The sequence below is a fragment of the Euprymna scolopes genome, chromosome 6 (genome assembly GCF_053919585.1).
Source record: "Euprymna scolopes isolate OS-2025 chromosome 6, ASM5391958v1, whole genome shotgun sequence".
NCBI lineage: Eukaryota > Metazoa > Mollusca > Cephalopoda > Sepiida > Sepiolidae > Euprymna > Euprymna scolopes.
This window is the reverse complement of record NC_136487.1, coordinates 129,772,683-129,794,517: the sequence shown is the minus strand read 5'-3', so window position 1 is coordinate 129,794,517 and position 21,835 is coordinate 129,772,683. Positions and strand designations below refer to the sequence as shown.

Below are 21,835 nucleotides of genomic sequence, written 5' to 3'. Positions count from 1 at the left end.
ATTGTAATATATTTTTTGTAAAATAAATAGTTAAGATTATACAATATATATTACAATTGCGGCGCGTGTCATTTTTTTTTTTTTTTTTTTTTTTGTCTGCAATAATTGCCTTCATTGAAGAAGCGGCCCTGAGGAAAAGGAAGATTCCAACCCGAATGCCACCAAATGTCAAGACGTTTCCTGGGAGAAGAAGGAGCCACACAGCCACATCCATCTGCTCAGGTATGCTTTTACTATTGATACTCAGGCCCTAATGACTGGCCCATCGTTATGTCATCATGGAACCGTGTCTAAGACGATTAGTGTAACAGGTGAAGCCAGTCACATGCCAGTGACCGGCTGATCTGTTATACACGTAGTTCCGAGTCACCTGATAAGATGGTTCCTGTGGCACTTGTCTATTTTATAGCTCAATAATGTTTTGACAACTTTCGTCAAAACATCTTTATATCCCATCTCTTGTTTATCTCGCCAGTTAGATAGATAGATCGAGATGGATAGATACAGAAATAGATAACTAGATCGAGAGCTATATCGATAATACACATAGATAAATAGATAGACCGACAGACAGATAAATAACTTACAAATATTTACTTGTGTTAGACCTACTACATAACACCACCGTTCGTCCACGCATAGGATATCATATATGGCCGGACCATCAACTATTAGTCTCTCTCTCTCTTTCTCTTTCTCTCTCTCTCTCACACACACACACACACGCACACACACACACTCTCTCTCTCTATTAGACAAGGCTAAAAAATAGTCTCAAATTAAACATTTCCCGCACTGTCAACCAAGCCTCAAACCATGTCTCATCACCGCAATAGTGCATCGTTTTGCTTTCTGCACAAGTACTTTAATACAATGTCCTCCGAATACAGTGCCCTTTCGACGTAGGAACCCGCCAGCAACAAAATCACATGCGTTGTAGGAGTCTCCTGATGCTGGATTTTGTTTTTCCTCGGCCTTATAAACTTTGACGTTCTCTCGTTGTATCCAAGTTTTAAAGTAATGCGAACAGATATCTTGCTGCTCAACTTCCTAACTAGAGTCCTTTTGTACATGGTGCCTTATTCACAGTATCTCCTTATATTTCAGTTGTGAATCTGAATAGTTTGCTATTAATATCAATAAAACAATGATATCATAGAAGTGTTGCAGAAGTTCTCTTTTCCATGAATTTATTTTACTTGTCCCCGTAAGATCATTTTTCTAGTCTACCTATATATCTATAAAAGTGAGAATGTGTGTATGTGCATGTGTATGCGGGGTCACTTCTCAACCTATACACTCAGCGAATTTTTATCTACATACTTGAAAATTGGTATATAGGGTATTCGGACATGTAACTTTTTAATCGGTTTTCATCCTGCAAAAAATGGCTGCTAAGAAGTCACAATTGAAAAGTTACTACTTGGGAGGGGGAGGGCATCGCATATTTATCTGTTTTTCAACTGTTTCACGAATGCGCATGTGCGAATCGTTCACATTATTTTAAGAATAACTAGCTTTGAAAACACTTTTAACAGAACGTGTCACGCTGGACTAATGGTTATCGTACCTGAACTCACTGTCTTTAGGTTTTTGATTTGATCCATGATTGAGTATTTTTTATACTTACAAGAAAGGAAATCTTTAGAAAAAACATAATACTCGCATACACATGTCTCAGTTTCTTTCTGGTTTTATTACTTCATCTTTTTTTTAAAGGAAGTTAACGTTATGTTTAATATCTACGGTATTTATGTTTATAATAATAAAGAATTCTGTATTAATTAAAATGTAAATATGTATGCGTATTTTACCACCGGGCAACGCCGACCGGTTCACTAGTTAATAAATACTTTTTTTCTTCTACTACTATTTTGAGTAATCTCTTTTCATGAAAAGATGATTAAGAGTTGGTGTGAGTGGTCGTTTCCGTTTTGTTGTTTTTCTCTCCTCGGATATGTTGTTGTCTGGTTCCGGTTTGACTGCGAGGTGTTTAATTTCGCGTTTGTCGACGTTTGATTTATCGCCTGTTTTTTTTTTTTTTTTTCCTACTCGTTATAGCAACCTTTAACTTATAACATGACCGAAAAAGCGGTAATTGTTAGGCGCGAATCAATGATCACTTAACGCACTGCGTGTATATTACATATGTAAAAGAATACCCATTTTATAAGGTAGAGAATATCAAATTTGACAAATCCACCCCGTTAAACTTACAAGTATGTATTTATACAGAGCATACTTACATCTTAGTAGATATTTTTCCGACTAAAAAATAAAATCAATTTTATTTCACAGGTCCGAATACACTATATAAGATGTTTCGCGTCGGTAGATCAAAAACTGACAGAGAAGTTTAGTAACAATATCCAAACCGAGAGATCTTTTTAAGATTCTGACCGTTCCCTTTAAGTGCAATTGTTTAAATCAGCCTCGCACTTGGTTCAACGAGTATTGCCAGATAGTTTTTAAAATTCTTTTTCATGGGCCCAGTTGCTTCTATAATAACTGGAATAATAGAGATCTTCCTAAGATTCCAATTTCTTTTCATGTCATAAATGAGACCTTGGTATTTCGTTATATTTTCCTTTTCAACTCGGTTTAACCCAGCACCATAACCTTTTACTAAGGTTGCTTCATTCGTTATGAAGAAAAGTGGGTTACTATTAGTTCGATTATAAAGATAAACGGGACTTCTTTACTATTAGTCACATCTGAAAATCGCATTTCAAGTAAAGACGCTTTGGTGCACTTACAAGATATGCTTAAATGATTAAAATAATCACGAATTTAAAAAAAAATGATCGAGTAGATGAATTACAATTAAAAATAAATGTTGTCGTAAATTGCAGTTTTATCGTGTTACACCTTTAATTTTTACTTGCTTAAATGAAAGTATGAGTTATCTCCCTTGCTTTGCGGGAACTCTCGGTACTTGTTCTGCTAGCAATATCAGATATTGAAAATCTGATAAGACCGATGTTTATTTTTTTGCTAAAAAGTTCCAAGCGGTTTTTTATTCGTCATTTTTTTAATATATAATAGTTTTTGGTTATTTTACTTATTTAGGCATGACACGTAAACTACTATCGTTTGACAGGTAGAGTTACATGCCATGCTCAACTCCAGAATTTGAAAAAAAAATATCGAATATATGAATTACAATAAAAATCAATTTTATCACAAATTGTAGTTTTAATGTGTTACATTTTTACCGAATTAAATGGAAGTATGACTTATATCCCTTGCTTTCCGGGAACCTCAAGTACTTGCGTTGTTACTAATGGCGGGTCGATGAAATGTAATATGACCAATGATTATTTTTTAATAAAAAGTTCCATGCGATTTTATATTTGATCATTTTTTTAAATATTTTTTTTTTCATTATTTCTGCATGATACGTACGTACCTCAAAGTGGTTTTAGTAAAAATGTGATTTTTACAATTGCGATAAATAGTTATGAAACACCAGATAATCTCCACCTCCCCAGTTTTATATATACGTTTTTCTATCAACAAGCATCAATGAACGGATTTTTTAAAATATAGTTTAATAGAAACACCATCGCACGGAGTGCCGGGCGAGTGCGTGTTGTATTTATATGCTTCCTCACTGAGCAAATTAGGCACAAGGCCGTTTTTTTAATGTGGAGAGAGAGAGAGGGGGGTAAGGGAAAAGGAGACAAGCTCCCGAGAGGTGAGAAATGGGAGCTTGATAGTGATTTACACACTGGTATGTAGGGTTGCTCCTACACGGATCAGAAGATTGCCGCAAGGGCAATGGTTTTTGATTGCAGGGTATTTATTTGCACCCCCACCGAGAAAATTAGGCACAAGGCCGATTTTTAATATGAGGAGTGAAGGGGAAATGGGGACTAACTCCCCGGAGAGTAGGGGAGCTGGATAGTGACAATTGGTATGAAGAGTTGCCTCTACATTGACCAAGGTCTTATATGTGGGGGTTCCCCCACATATTGTCTTTACTTGCAGTATCTGTCGGAACAGATGGTATTTATTTGCTCCCCCACCGAACAAATTAGGCACAAGGCCGATTTTTAATGTGAGGAGTGAAGGGGAAATGGGGGCCAACTCCCCGGGGAGTAGAGGAGCTGGATAGTGACAATTGGTATGAAGGGTTGCCCCTACATTGACTAAGGTCTTATCTGTGGGGTCGCCCCCACATCTGGTCTTTGCTTGCAGTATCTGCCGGAACAGATGGTATTTATTTGCTCCCCCACCGAGCAAATTAGGCACAAGGCCAATTTTTAATGTGAGGAGTGAAGGGAGGGGGAAGGTAAAAAGGGGACCAGCTCCCGAGAGGTGGGAAATGGGAGCTGGTTAAAGGTCAGGCATGTGGGGTTGCCCCCACATCTGGTCTTTGCTAGTCATAGCTTGCAGTATCTGCCGGAACAGATGGTATTTATTTGCTCCCCCACCGAGCAAATTAGGCACAAGGCCGATTTTTAATGTGAGGAGTGAAGGGAGGAGGAAGGGGAAAAGGGGACCAGCTCCCGAGAGGTGGGAAATGGGAGCTGGTTAAAGGTCAGACATGTGGGGTTGCCCCCACATCTGGTCTTTGCTAGTCATTGCTTGCAGTATCTGCGGGAACAGATGGTATTTATTTGCTCCCCCACCGAGCAAATTAGGCACAAGGCCGATTTTTAATGTGAGGATTGAAGGGGAAATGGGGACCAACTCCCCGGGGAGTAGGGGAGATGGATAGTGACAATTGGTATGAAGGGTTACCCCTACATTGACCAAGGTCTTATATGTGGGATTACCCCCACATACGGTCTTTGCTTGCAGTATCTGCCCGAACAGATGGTATTTATTTGCTCCCCCACCGAGCAAATTGGGCACAAGGCCAATTTTTAATGTGAGGAGTGAAGGGAGGGGGAAGGGAAAAGGGGACCAGCTCCCGAGAGGTGGGAAATGGGAGCTGGTTAAAGGTCAGGCATGTGGGGTTACCCCCACATCTGGTCTTTGCTAGTCATAGCTTACAGTATCTGTCGGAACAGATTGGATTTATTTGCTTTCCCACTGAGAAAATTAGGCACAAGGCCGTTTTTTAATGTGGAGAAAGAGGGAAGGGGGAGGGAAAGGGGATCCAGCTCCCGAGAGGTGGGAAATGGGAGCTGGATAGTAACTGTGGTCTGTAGGGTGATCCCTACATTGACCAAGTTCAGATATGTGGGGTTACCCCCACATATGGTCTTTGCTAGTCATAGCTAGTCTTTGGTTGCAGCATCTGCCGGAACAGATGCTACACTTTGATGGTGTTTATTTGCTCCCCCACTGAGCAAATTAGGCACAAGGCCGTTTTTAATGTGAGGTAAAACCAGCTCCCCTAAAAGTAGGCAAAAAGGGGGCACTCTGGTTACCAAAAATAATAATTGTCCCAGTATAGAGGGTTTCCCCTCCATTGACTGGTACAAATTATCTTAAGTGCAGTATCTGCCGGAACAGATGGTGTTTATTTGCTCCCCCACCGAGCAAATTAGGCACAAGGCCGATTTTTAATGTGAGGAGTGAAGGGAGGGGGAAGGGAAAAAAGGGACCAGCTCCCGAGAGGTGGGAAATGGGAGCTGGTTAATGGTCAGGCATGTGGGGTTGCCCCCACATCTGGTCTTTGCTAGTCATAGCTTGCAGCATTTGCCAGAACAGATGCTACACTTTGATCTTGGCCCGAAGGCCACAAAGGTCCCCCTCCTGGGAGAGTGGATGTTGTGGGGGCGAGTGCGTGTACATTTGACCTGATTGCATCTTATTTACAAATGTCGCGTACATGATGCGTGCAAGGCACTTCCGGCGAACTGTTGGTACACTGTGTTATTGCTTTTCACACGTCGAATAATAAAGGTAAAAAAACGGATGTGCGCGTTCCAATGAGGAATATTACATGTTCGCTCAGTTTGATGTCGACTATCCAACTTATAGAAAGCAAGAAAAATAGTTCACTAACATTACGGCGGAACAACATCCAACAGAAAGTGTTCGGTTCAGTTAATGTATCAATTACTCTGCGGGATAGGGTAAGCGTCCGCAAAACGTGAAATAGTCGTCCCACTTATTATTCCTACGGACACTTGAAGCATTAGAAATTAGTGCATATTATTGAATTATTACGATACAAATATTTACAATATTTTTAATTTACATGCAATTCTTTCAAATAAATTAAAATTATTCACAAAAAGTAAAACCATTTGATATTCAATGTTTTGACGATTTGACATCATAATAAACTACTGCCTTAGTTATGGCAACTGGGTTTTCCACATCAGCGAACGCACTAACATAAACTGCTGACGTTAAGGCAAACACGGTTATCGCCCCTTTAACTTTAAATATCATTTTTGGCCTCAAGGTAGCGATTCAGCCAGCTTCACTTCCGGTTTGTATCATTCAACAAAGACTATAAACCCAAGTAACATTACTTATAATCTCTTACTGAACTCTTACTATCATTTTTGTGTCTGCTGTAAATAAATTTATTTGGTGGTGTTTATAATACCGGCATATTTCGTGTCTTCATTTCATGACAAGGAGATGATGCGACTTTATTCTTCAATCTCCTACTTAACAATAGAGGATGGGATCGACAACTACACACAAAAAGGCCGCCGTTCTCTACAAGAATAAAGAGTAATCTTCCTATTCCTTTTTTCTCAACAAAGTTTTCTATTTACAAACTAATAAAGAAACTTCGATAACACTTCAATATTTTTATATTAAATAGATTTTTCATTCTGATGAATAAATGAATTATGATATTTTAAAAAAATAATTGAATAAAATCTTACTAAAAACTGCGTAAACTTGTGCACAACAATTAGTTAAAAGCCAATGAACGTCTTCTTTTCTGCCATATGACGTGAACACATTTATATTATTAAATATTTAATTTTGAAATCCGATTAAAAAGAATTTCTTTACTGAATTTCAATATGGTGTCCCGGCGTAAAACCATAAAAAAATAATAGGCTGTTTTTTTTTTTTTTTCTACGATAGGGCGTACTTATCATGTTCTGATGTTATTGGACACACTCCCACTTCCGGTTAAGAGGCAAGTTAAAAAAAAACAATCTGCAACCAATAATGCCGCTCGATGGCCACCAATTGCATTAGGGTCAAGTGGTTCGCTGGTTGACCAAAGGAGCGTTATCAGTAAAACACAGTGCACGTCGAAAGACGCTCAACTGCCTTGAAAACGATCCTTATTTACTCATTATATATATATATATATATATATATATATATATATATATATATATATATATATATATATATATATATATATATATATATTACGGTATCCTTAATTATTCAGAAAAATATTCCGTTTTCCTTTCACAAACAATTTAGTTACAACCAACTGTTTCAGCTCATTTCTTTTTCTTTTTTTTTTTCATTTTCTTTCTTTGAAGATTGTAATGCTGAGTATGGGGCAGCCAAACCAGCTGCCAACCTTCCCCTGTTATTTATTGAAACCAACCGAGAGCTCTTTTTAGTATCCTCGTTTTTTTTAGGTGCAATTGTCTTGATTTCTCTTGCAGTTGGTTCACCAGGAATATTAGTTATGTAGGACTTCAGGTTCTTCTTCATAAGCCCTGTATCACGTGTAATAACTGGTATGATTGATGTCTGCCCATGATTCCAGTTTATTTTCATATCATACATGAGATCTTGATATTTGGTCTGTTTCTCTCTCTCTCAGCTCTGTTCAGGCCTCCATCATTAGGGACACTCACTTCAACCAAGGTTGCAACTCTCTCTCTCTCTGACTTATTCCATATCACTATGTCAGGTTTCGCAGCAGCATTTTCAATATAGGTGGCTGTATGGATTACGTGGTCGTAATGTAATTTCCAACTATTATTTCAGGTTGATGTTCCAAGGACTTGCTGTTATGCTTATGATGGGGTTTTATTAGTGTTTCCCATCCAGAACAAAAAAATATTTTGAACTTATTTGATTTTCATTCAAAATATTGAAAGAATTTGTATATATATATATATATATATATGTGTGTGTGTGTGTGTGTGTGTGTGTGTGTGTGTGTGCTCATGTATTATATATATTATATATATATGTGTGTGTGTGTGTGTGTGTGTGTGTGTGTGTGTGTGTGTGTGTGTGTGTGTGTGTGTGTGTGTGTGATTAGTCTCTAGGATCTTCGAGTAATATAACGTTGCTTTCTTTTAATCGCTTCCCCCCGCCATTTTTTTCTTTTGTACATATTTTCGATTCCCATTCGTGTTTTCTCCCCAAAACAAATTCCTTGATACAACTTTGATAAAGCGAGGGCGAAACCGGTCCGCTGACTCCCCCATTTTTCTCACTTCACTCCACCCCGTTAACTTTATTTGAAACGTTTTTAATCATGAATTTAAGTCTTCCCGTCACGATCGCACTATATATATATATATATATATATATATATATATATATATATATATATATATATATATATATATATATATGAACTTTTCACTCTAGAAAATGTTATAGTCCCTGGACTTAGAATAAGTGCTTTAGGTCAAATTGATGGTTGAATATGCTTAAATTTGTGATTATTTAATCGCTATTAACCCCTATTAATTTATTACTCTGCATCGAACGCATACCTTCATTCTAAGTTCACTGCACCTTATTAAAATAAAAGTCGATACAACATTTTAGCTTGATCGGCGCAGAAATTTTTTAATAAAAACTGTGAGTCAATGCGGTAGTGTGTGACTAATTCCTATCAATCCCTAATAATGTCTAACCGGGCATTGAACAGATACTTAGCCCGATGTACATTATCATGATAAAGGTCAATAAAATATTTAATCAGATCGGCTCAATAATTTCTGAGACATAGTAGAACAGAAAACAATCTAACACATACACACATAATATATTAAAATCTTTTTTTAAAAAACTTGGAAAGAAAAGATGTACGTAAAATATTTTCTTATAATTTTCCTTAAAAGGGGAATGGGTTCCATATTGATCATTGTAAAAGTTTGTTTTTTTTCAAAATGTCTGATGATAGGCTGTTCTTGTGAAAAATTTCGAATGATATAGGGTTTGAATTTGTCCGAATGGTCTTGAAACAATTGTAACGAACGATGAAATACACAATTATTGCTATCAATACATTCTTTGATGTCTTGATTTTGTTAAAACAATTTATATATATATATGTATATATATATGTATATATATATATATATATATATATAATAATTTTATGAGGTGTACAAAATTTGATTATTGCAATCATGACAGGAAGACCCGTATTGATGTTCATGATTAAAAGTGGGAAATTTCATAAGATAGATCGAGGGATTTACTTTTTTAAAAATGTTATTAATAAAACCGAGTCAGATGGGAGACGATACGTTTTAAATAAAATGGGGGGGGGGGCTGATACGTTTTAAAATATACGCTATATCGTTATTTTTAACGTATCGTCTCCCATTTTACTCGATTTTATTAATAAACTAAAAAAATGTAAATACGTCGCTTCAGCTGATGAAAAGTGAGGGCGAACCCCGTCAACTGCCCTTCCCCATTAAATAGGTTACTTTTCTTTCTTACTTTCTACTTTTAATCATTTATATCAACATATACAGTAGCGTCCAAAACTAAGGGACAACATTTTAAAACCAAATATTTGTCAGAAATAACAACTGAAAAACTGGAGTTATGACAACTGGTAATCGTTATCATCCATAATAATATACTAAAATTTGAATCATTTGCAAAGGATAGAAAAAGAATCATAACAATTATTTATTTATTTTCGAAATATGAACGTCCAAAAGTAAAAAACAAAATAGCGAAAAAAAAAACAATGTAAACAGCCAAAAAACAATAAAATACATGTGCAATCCATATTAAGTAAATGAGTCATTGCTCTCAATGACAGCTGCACATCTTTGACCACAAGAACAAATCAGTTCTTGACAACCCTTGATACTAATTTCAAGACCATTCTTCTTGAAGCTTCATCCACAAATCCTTAAATTTGCAGTCTTGGAAAAAAATTACAAGTGCAGACTTTCTTTTTTGCCGGCATTATATATATATATATATATATATATATATATATATATATATATATATATATATATATATATATAGTGAATAAATGACAAAAGACTGTATTCCAAAGTCCATGATGTTGACCATCCTATAATTTATTCCTTTAATTCAGTTGACAAATAACAATTCTTGACATTTTGTCATTTATTCACTTTATTGTGTGTAGTTAGATTGAGCTTCTTAAAAAAGGATTGGTATATATTATAAGAAAATATATTTCCACATAAATATATATATATATATATATATATATATATATATATATATATATATATATATAGAGAGAGAGAGAGAGAGAGAGAGAGAGAGAGAGACCAACATTGACATATACACATGAATTGAAATCGCATGTTTTTTCGCCTTTGAAATAAACAAATGTCTAAGTATAATTCGAGATTCGATGCATTCACATATTTCATCTTCACACAGAAAATATTTAATATAAATATAGTGTAACCCGGCTATAAGAAACTTCTTCGGCCCCTGCAGCTCTCTTATCTTCGGGTCATACTTGCATCCGATGTTCTTATATCCGAGTTCCACTGTACATTAACACAAGCACTAAATTGGGGCCAAAGAATATCTCTCTTATATCCGTTTTTCGTATATTCAGGTCTCTTATATATGGATTTCACTGTACATTAACACAGGCTCTAATTTGGGACCAAAGACTATCTCTCTTATGTCCGTTATTCGTATATTCGGATCTCTTATATCCGGGTTATAGTGTACATTAACACAGGCTCTAATTTGAGACCAAATAAATCTCTCTTATTCCGGGTTTCGGGTATCTTATATCCGGGTTAGACCGTACTAATTAATTTACGCCGACAGAAACTGCTTAGATTTCTAAGTAAGTCATGAACATTATTAGGTGCGATGTCGGTTGTAATGCAATAATGCGACCAGAGTTGATTTCGAAAAGATCGTAAGAATTTCTTATCACAAAACACGTTGTTACCAAATAATGCGATACTGACAATTGCATCATAGAAAACAAACTCAGTCATGTATCATTTTCATGTCATGGAGATATAAGATTAACTCTCCCAAATATTTCTTCTGGAAGAAACGTTGATGAAATGTACTAGCAATTCTATAATTCAGTCATATTCTTACATTCCTTTATGTAATACTGCTTATAAGATGAGGCAGCAATTCCAACGTATCATCCGTACGAACACGCATGTCTGTGCGAAACTGCTCAAACTGTTTAAACAATGCAAAGGGGGTAACCTTGTAATGCGAAAATGAGTAACTTACTTTGGTGAATTTATAGGCATCGTTGGTGTGACGGGAACGTGGGCTCCTTCCACGCTACGAAGTGATACTTTACATAACCTGAAAACAAAAATAAATGAATAAATTTATAATAGAATAAATAATAATAATAATAATAATAATAATAATAATAATAATAATAATAATAATAATAATAATAGCATAATAATCGTATTAATAATAGTTATAATAATAATAGTAGCATCATAGTAATAATAATAGTCAAAATAATAATAATAACAATAGTAATAATAATAAGAAGAATAATAATATTAATAATAATAGAAATAATAAAAGTAATTATAATATTAATAATAGTAATAATAATAATAGTAATAACAGTAATAATAGTAATAGTAATAATAATATTCGTAATAAAAACATAAGTAATATAATAGTAATAATAATAGTAAAAATAATAGTAATAATAATAATAGTAATAATAGTATTAATAATAGGAATAATAGTAATAATAGTAATCATAATAATAGTAGTAATTATAATAGTAAAAAATTAATAGTAATTATAATAGTAAAAAATTAATAGTAATTATAATAGTAATAATAAGAGTAATAACAATAATAGTAATAAGAGTAATAATAACAGTAATAATAGTAATAATAGTAATAATTATAGTAATAATAATAATGATAATAGTAATAATAATACTAATAACAGTAATAATAATAGTAATAATAGTAATAATAGTAATAATAATAGAAATAATAATAGTAATAATAACAGTAATAATAATAGTAATAATAATAGTAATAATAATAATAATAAAGAATAATAGAAATAATAGAATAAAAATGGGCACAAACTTTAATAAAGGCTTTTCATATCTATCTGCGAAAGTATACTTTGATAATTATGTTTCAATTTGAAGAAATATTGTACAATAAAATTATGGAGTGTTCGTCCATAGAATGGAAATATGTCACAAAGTCAAACAAGGTTTTTTTTTTAATATAGATCCATAGAATATTGTGATAAGTGTTTCAGTGTAGACAGGTATGGTATAATAAATTATGGGATTTATCTATTTTTATTTTCATCATATTTTTCTTTGGTTTTGATAATCCCAAATTCAACCCAAATTTACAACACTTCCATTTCATAACCTATCATTCTTTCATAAATCAGAGTCCATTTTCTGTGGGCTTTTTTTGATCCCAGTCAACGACAGGTACTTTTGCTAGTATATATATATATATATATATATATATATATATATATATATATATATATATATATAATGTTTTAACAAAATCAAGACATCAAAGAATGTATTGATAGCAATAATTGTGTATTTCATCGTTCGTTACAATTGTTTCAAGACCATTCGGACATTGAGCTAAGTATCCGATCAATGCATCGTTAGACATTATTAGGCATTGATAGGAATTAGTCACCACACTACCGCATTAACTCACAGTTTTTATAAAAAATTAGTAATACTATTATTATTAATATTATTATTATTATAATTACTAATGTTATTACTATTATCTTTATTATAATAATTACTATCATTATTGCTATTATTATTACTAATTTTATTATTACTATTTTTATTATTATAATTACTATTATTATTGACATTTTTACTATAATTATTACTGTTATTATCACTATTATTAATACTATAATTATTACTGTTATTATTATTATTGCTGGTATTATTACTATTATTATTATTATTATTATTATTACTTTTCTTACTGTTATTATTACTATTATTACTATTATAATTACTATTATTACTACTATTAATATTACTATTATTATTGTTACTATTATTAAAATTATCATTACTATTATTATATCCATTATTACTATTATTATTATAATTACTATTATGATTACTACAATTATTATTACTATAATTACTATTATTATTACTATAATTATCATTATTAAACCTATGTTTATTACTATTTTATCACTATTATTACTATTATTATTACTATTGTTATTGCTATAATGTGATTTTTATTATTACTATTATTATTACTATTATTATTATTAGTTTTATTTCTATTGTTATTACTATTATTATTATTACTATTATTATTACTATTTTCATTATTTTATTATTACTATTATTACTAATAGTATTACTATTATTATATTAATATTATTATTACTAATTACTATTATTATTGCTAATCCTATTAGTATCCCTATTATTATTACTATTATTATTATTATTATTATTATTATTATTACTATTATTTTTACTTTTATTATTATTACTACCTTTATTATTATTATAATTATTTTTATTGTTACTTTTATTATTACTATTAAGGTTAGTATTATTACTATTATTATTACTACTGTCACTATTATTATGACCATTACTATTATTATTATTACTATTATAATTACCATTATTATTACTAATATTATTATTACTATTATAATTACAGTTATTATTATAACTATTATTATTATTATTACTATTATTATCATGATTATTACTATTATTATTTCGATTATTATTGCTGTTATTAGTACAATTATAATTATTACTATTATTATTACTTTTATTATTAGTTTTATTTCTATTGTTATTACTATAATTAATTACTTTTATTATTAGTTTTATTTCTATTGTTATTACTATAATTAATACAATTATGTTTACTATTATTAATATTAATATTATTGTTATTATTATTATTTATATTATTACTACTATTATTACTACTATTATAACTATGATTATTACTATTATTATTCCGATTATTATTACTACTATTATTATTATTATAATTATCATTACTATTATTATTATTGCTATTAATATTACTATAATTATTATAATTAGTTTTAATATTACTATTGTTATTTATATAATTATTACTATTATTATTTATATTATTATTACTATTTTTATTACTATTATTATTACTATTGTTATTACTGCTATTATCATCAATATTACTATCATTATTAATACTATTATTATTACTATTATTATTGCTATCATTATTACTGTTTTTATTGCTATTATATTACTGTTTTTATTACTATTATTATTACTATTATTATTACTATTTTTATTACTGTTATTATTACTATTATTACTATTATAATTACTTTTATTATTTCTATTATTATTACTATTATTATTACTATTATTATGATTAATATTACTATTACTATTAATATTGTTATCATTATTATTATTATTACTATTACTATTATTATTATTACTATTATTATTATTATTATGATTCTTATTATTACTATTACTCTTATTATTTTTATCATTATTAGTATTACTATTACTATTTTTATTAGTATTACTATTGCTATTATTATTATCATTATTATTACTATTATTATTTCTATTAGTATTACTATTATTATTACTATTATTATTATAATCACTGTTATTATTTCTATTATTTTTATTATCATAATTACTATTATAATTACTATTATTATTATTATTATTACTTTTATTATTACTATCTCCATATTGGCATGCCAACGTTTTATTTTATAGTCTTCTCTGAGCAGCCTTGAGATAAACTTCGCATAAATCTTCTGCATTTTCAGTTCCTCGTGAATAATATTGTGTTCAGTTCTCACACTGGCATCAAACCCTGCATTTATTGTCTCTATAGGCATACGAAGTTCCTTATCCGCGAAATTCTTTATTTTGCCACTCAGCTCTTGTGTTTTGATGTCCTTACTCCTCCCACACATCTTATCATCCCTCACAAAATCTACGCCTTGAATCTCTAATGTGACTCAAAAACTGATGCTCGATTCACGCAAGATAGTTCAAAAGCATTCCAAAGCATTCCATAGTGTTCTGTGTCATTTTCTCCAAGTTTAAAACATAATTCTATTGCATATAGTTTTTCTACGGTGTCTTTACGTCCAGATCGCATTTTTGGAATTCACCAGCTGTGACTATCAGACTTTAGTGCGTTGTATTCCAATTCCTGCTGTAGCTGTTAATTTGAACCTCAAATTGTGTAAATTGGTTAATCATCTCATAAGACGGATAACAATAACATACTGAATTTTCCCAAATCTACGACAATTTTAAATACCTGTATAAAAAAGGTCTGTAAACTTATTTTAGGCACTTTGTACATCCAACATTTTTTTCTTATCTTTTGCCAATTATCCATCTGATGTTGTCTCTCCCCATATATGTGCCTATGGACGTTAGGTGCATTACTTTTATTCAAATTCGCTTTCGGTACATCTGACAATCATTTTTGCTTTCGACACTTGATCATATTATGTTGTTCTTTGCATGTCTTTGACAGGTGCACTCCTTTCCGTCCAAATGATTTTGGTACACACAGCTTGGATATTTAATTCATGGAAATATAAACGGGAAAACGCGTCCAAGCAAGGTGACCAGACGTAATAAGAGTCAACAAGAATGAAAAAATATCTCAAATATTAAATTTCGTTTGTCCAACAGATCGTAGGGAGAAGGCTAGGCTGAAAAAAAAAAGAAATAGATGGAGCTTGCAAGAGAGACAGAGGGAATATGAACCGGAAAATATACCGTAGTACAAAAAAATCTCATGAATTTTGGAGCAGTTCCGAAGACAAACGATAAAAGATTACTTGAGAAAATTAGAATCAAGAGGATGATTGACAGCAAAGAAAACAGGACGCCAAAGTAATAAGAACATTCGTAAACGCACCAGTAGCTAACGTAGGCTGGCGACACTGATCGACCATGGCTAATTTAAAATGAAATATGACTGCACAAACAGACTTAGAAATATAAAACGAACTTAATCAGAGAATAAAAAAACAAAGGAATTCAAACTGACAGAAAATTCGACACTAACGCCACACAAAATATGTCACCAACATTTATTCGTACTATAGAAAATGACCGTGAAGACATTTGAAGGATCGAAAAATTAAGAAAAGAAATAACCACCTAGACAACAACTAGATGGGCACAGAGAGCACTGAATTTTGGTTGGTTGGTTGGTTGGTTGGTTGGTTGGTTGTTTTACGGCATATCAACCATTTTCGGGTTATTTAATGCCGAATCCAAATATTTTGAAGAAATCTTTTTTTAATAGAATATATTTGTTGTTTTCACGTCGGTTTCTATTTAACCCATAGTTGGGACCCTAACAGGTACTACCACTCCGGGGCAGAGTGGACCTGGGAGCAATGGTAATTAAAGGGTGGCTCCACACTCCCCAAAGCCCACAAGCTGGAGCCCTCACCACTGGATATAGTTTAAGGTCATATCCAGGACCCCCATTGAGGGACTTTTACCCTCTGCAGGGGAAGCAGTCGGCGTATTCTAATGCCCCACCGACAGGGCCCTGAATTTTGGGGATGCTTTTTCTTATTCACATTCTAGTGGAAGTCATTGGCTGTTATCAGTGAGATCTCCATAGAAAACAGCTGTTGCGAGAATACAGAGTGATTTTAGCTAAGTTCCTCATTACTCTTTTATATTAAGTAGCCATGACCCTTTTTACACTATTACTGAAAAATCTAATGTTTACTTTTAAAGAGGCGGATATTACTAGATATCTGGGTAGATATGTTGCCATTATGATTTTAGGGAACTCCATCTTTTTTTACGTGTGAACGATCGCTGGCAATGTGAGAACTTCAAGTGAGTTTCTGTTTTATTATTATTCGCTATCTCCGATCAGACTATTGTTTCATTTTACTTAAGTCAAGGTTCTCAGAAATCAAGGGGCCCCTTCCTAACACTTGATCTCTATATGGGAGATACAGGGTGTCCATAAAGTCCGTGTGCGCCTTAAAATATTTATAAATTTATTTGTGATTGCAATAGAAATAACATGCAAAAAGGATTGGATTTTGGAACAATTCATTTTAAAATTTCACACGGACTTTATGGACACCCTGTATAAATATGTTATTATTCCATTTAAGTTCTCCTTCACATTTTAAACATAATAGTAAAAAAAAAATTGAGAACATAATTTTCCTGGGACGAAATGCACATAACGTTGACGCTTTTCGTTTTTCTACTTCTTTTTGCAAAACTTAATTATTTTCTGCAAAACCAAAACCAAAAACTAAAAAACAACTCACCTTATCCCTCCTTTTCTTTCTTCCCATTTCTCCTTTTTCTTTGATTATCAAATGAAAATGGCAATTTTCATTCTAACAGTATTATACTACGAAAATAGTATATGACAAAACATTAGTTTAATGTGGAAAAGTTCGTCTCTAGTAACTCCGCGCGCTGGAGTAAGAGTAAGTAAGATGATTCGGTTCATAACAATTTATTTTTCTCTAGCCAGGGCATAACAGATACTACTCTTTGAATTATTTATTTGCTAACATTGTAGTAAGATTTTTTTTCTAAAGATACGGACCATACTCTCAAATGTTTAGGAAAGAAGACGAGGTTGATCACATCTAATTTAAATTTTAAGCTGATGCTTAAAAGCCTTACCCTTTTATTCAGTTCGGTGGCATCGTTGTATTTAACTGTTTATTCATGTATCGATGTTATTTTTTAATATCAGGGCAGTTCATGGCGGTGAGCTGAAAAATTATGTGGACTAACGATCTAGGAGTGCTAAGTTCGAATTCTATCAGTTACATGACGTCACTAGTACTGGGAACGTTGAAAAAATTTAGATTTACAAAATACACACACACACACACACACACATATATATATATATATATATATATATATATATGTATATATATATATATATATATATATATATGAGTGAGTCATAGTAGTACTTTTTTCTTTGGTATATTTCATTAAATAAAATATACGTTTTTATCTATTAATTCTATTTTTGATCCTTTTTTATGTAATCGCTATATTAATCATAAGTCCAAGTACTTTCCAATCCTTCTGGATTCATCCTCAGTGCTGGAGAAATCTAACTGGTTTTGAACAATTTATATATATATATATATATATATATATATATATATATATATATATATATATATATACTGAGTTCGCGTAATTCAGTAAATTTTCATATACCAATGGGTTCTAAGCCAAAAATGGTTGACTTAAGGAGTGAGCTACAAAATTATAACATTTCATAATTGAGCATTAATATACTGTGTATGCAAAAGCAAGAGTTCAAAACAAGGTGTTGATGGCAACAAAAAGTGTATTTCATTTTACGTTACAATTGTTTCAATGTCCAGTTCGACAATTTCAAGCATTATATCGTTTGAAAATTTTCAAAAGCCAGCATTTCTTCAGACTTTATGAATAAACACACTTTTGGCAATGGAGCATTTTTTTAAGAGAAAGAAAAAAGGGGGAAAATCCCAAACGGGAAAATCATTCGATAAACATTTATCTTTGCTGTTGTTACGGAAAAGCCCATTTAAATAATATATCGCCTAATTTCGGTATCCTTATTTAAGAACATGGTCATGGGAAGTTTTTACAGAGAACCCTAAGCCATTAAAAAAGTTTTATATCCCATTCGTTGGGTTCCTAAATTAGATCCTGCTATTCCTTTATTTACCAATAATTGATTTTTTATAAAAACAATTTTTTTTAATTTTTGTTTCTATATTTATATTATGGCCGTAACAACCTTGCAAAAACGTTACGGTTAGTTTTAGTTTCGTGTTAGTGGCAAGTAATGTTTATAGATTATCGTTATATTGGTACTTGGATTTAAGACCATTTTAGGTTTAAAGTTTAATTGAATATGAGAATAAATAAAATGGGTGTATTATATAAATCCTTGTACAACATTTCGGGTGAAGTGTTCTAATCTATTTATTATTATTTAATGTTTTAATATTCATTATAATTCTACTTGAAAAATGTTTTAATATCGTTACTTAGGATAAGTATGAAGTGAGATAACCCAATTATGTTGTTAAGTATTGCTAGTTAATTCTGTTTGAAACTGGGTCGATTTTTGTTTCCTATAAAGGTGGGTAATTCAGGTCGTTTGATTCTTTCGGTTCATTGATTACTAAAAGGCGTCTATGATTTAATAATTAATTTAATCAGATGGCTTATTTAACAAATTAAGTATATAAATTATGTTTTTGATCTAAAAGAATTGGTTTATTATCCCTGTCCTAATGTTGACATCTTGGGCTATTTGGCGAATAGTAATGCGCCGATCTTCCAAAATGGCAGCCTCAACTTGACGGACAGATGCCTCATCAATGGCAGAAGGGGGGGCGACCAGGTCTGTGAGCTGTTTCCACAGACTTCCGGCCATGTTTGAATTTACGATGCCAGCGTTTTACAAGGTCATATGATGAGGCATTATCAGCATAAGTTTCTTTTATTTCATCAAAAGTCTCCTGTGGTGTGCGTCCTTTCAAATACAAAAAGCGGATCACTGCTCGACATTTAACAGGCTCATTGTCACACCTGACTCAGTTCACACACCTGTAAAACAGAAATCACAATTAGTTCAGAGCTCTAATTGGCCACATAACCCGTAGAGATATAAATCATTACACAGGCAAAATTTCAGCTAGATCAAACAACTGGAAGTGTGTCAGGGACATTACTTATTGCGCGCCCCTCGTATATATATATATATATATATATATATATATATATATATATATATATATATATATATAGTGTGTGATAGAAAGAGAGAGAGACACAGACAGACAGAGGAGATAGATAGATAGATAGATAGATAGATAGATAGATAGATAGATAGATAGACAGAATTATTCTCGGACAGATTTTTTCCTTAACGAGTCACCGCTTCACAAATTCCAAACTCCACTCGATTATAATAGTTAATGAGATGAGTTGATTGAAAGATCAACGATGATGAACATTATCAGACAAATTAAAATGCCATCAAATTAAAACGACAGACGACAAGGAAAACATCATTTTCCCCCTCTTTGTTAGAACCATCATGTGTGGAACGTACAGACAAAACTACTAAACAGAAGAGCCGACGAGTTACGAAGCTACCAAAAGTAAACGCATGGCCCACTTTCTACTGTTAATCAATATACTGTTCTGGAGAAATGTATGTTAAAATACTGCTTACATTTTAGAAATTTGTGGATTATGAAAAGTGTTTATTTCATCGTGTTAGGCCCTCACCGTATTAATAGGTATTTTAAATGGATGTAGATCAACTAAGGATTAATTCACAATAAATCTGAGATTTAAAAAAAAATGTCAACTATTAAAGCTTTATTTTGAAATAAAATGATATAATTGATTTTTTTATGATAAACTGCATAAGTTAACAAATGTTGAGTTCTTATGTATCGTTTGCTAAAAACACTTTGCATGCAAAGATTTATATATTTTAGGGTGCAATCCTAAACTAATAAACCAACTATACATTTTGAGACATAGCGTCTAGACGTAAACGGTCGTAATATAAGCTATATTTATTTTATAAAAAGAAAGTAGAAAGGGGTAAAACAACTTCGTAAAAATTCATACATTTTTCATTTCGGTTAAAGTTTAACAATTAAGATTAGCCATCAAATTTCAGTTACTTTGGAGTATTAAAAAGGGTTTAGTGTCACGTTGGATACTGCCAGGGTAATGCCAGATGACCTAAAAATTATTATTATTATTATTATTATTATTATTATTATTATTATTATTATTATTATTAGCATTATTATTATTATCATCATCATCATCGAAGACTAGTGAATGTGTAAAATGCGATAACGGAAAAATATTGTAGAATCGTAAAATGTTTTAATAGCCAGTAGAATATTAACTGGAATTTTTACATACACCAAACTCAGGAATTTTTGTTGATAAGTAATTACAAACGAATACCTGACAGACTTCAGGCGTTGGTCCTGTATTGGCACGTGTCTGTATGACGTAATTAGGAACGAAGATAGAGTTCTTTATATATACAGTAAAAGAATTAGGCAAACTCAATCCAACCGATATGATGACTTGCGAAAATGGGTTGCCAAAAATCGATCCAGTTGTAAGTGAAGGAATTTTTCGATATTTGCAGTCCGAGACTTCGAGCGTCGAAATGATACCAACCTCTGTCGCCTCTGTCGAACGTTTAGGCAAATATACATACATGCATACATTTAAACAGATAGGTGAGATTTATATTATAGATAATGAATGCATGACAAAAGTCTATATTCCAAATTTCATGATGTTGACCATATTATAATTTATTCCATTAATTCAGTTGACATTTACAATCCTTGCCATTATCTGTTTCGTAGCACAAAATCAATCAATTACTTTTGATATGAATCAGTGAACCTATTTTGCCCTTAACTCATCAGAATAAAACGCAACAATCAATCCACCGAAAGAAAATAAAATGCGTTTGGATATGATTAAAGAATCTGAAAATTGGAAGAAAGCTGCAAATACCTTATATTCTTCTGTCTACGCCATTTTGAATTTCAATGAATACCGTTTTCGTTTAACGGGTGGAGACTGTTATGATAAAAACTGAATCACGGTTAATTAAAATAC

General features: G+C 31.8%; 1 protein-coding gene across 4 annotated transcripts in view; it reads right to left on the bottom strand.

The window, feature by feature from the left end:
• The window catches only part of LOC145277958 (high affinity cGMP-specific 3',5'-cyclic phosphodiesterase 9A-like), a 466,702-nt gene that overhangs the window by 172,354 nt on the left and 272,513 nt on the right, over positions 1-21,835 (bottom strand). For all 4 annotated transcript variants that reach the window (XM_080130080.1, XM_080130079.1, XM_080130081.1 and 1 more), the window contains exon 3: positions 11,359-11,436. In XM_080130080.1, coding sequence (XP_079986206.1) covers positions 11,359-11,436 — 78 coding nt within the window. The remainder of the gene's footprint in view (positions 1-11,358; positions 11,437-21,835) is intronic.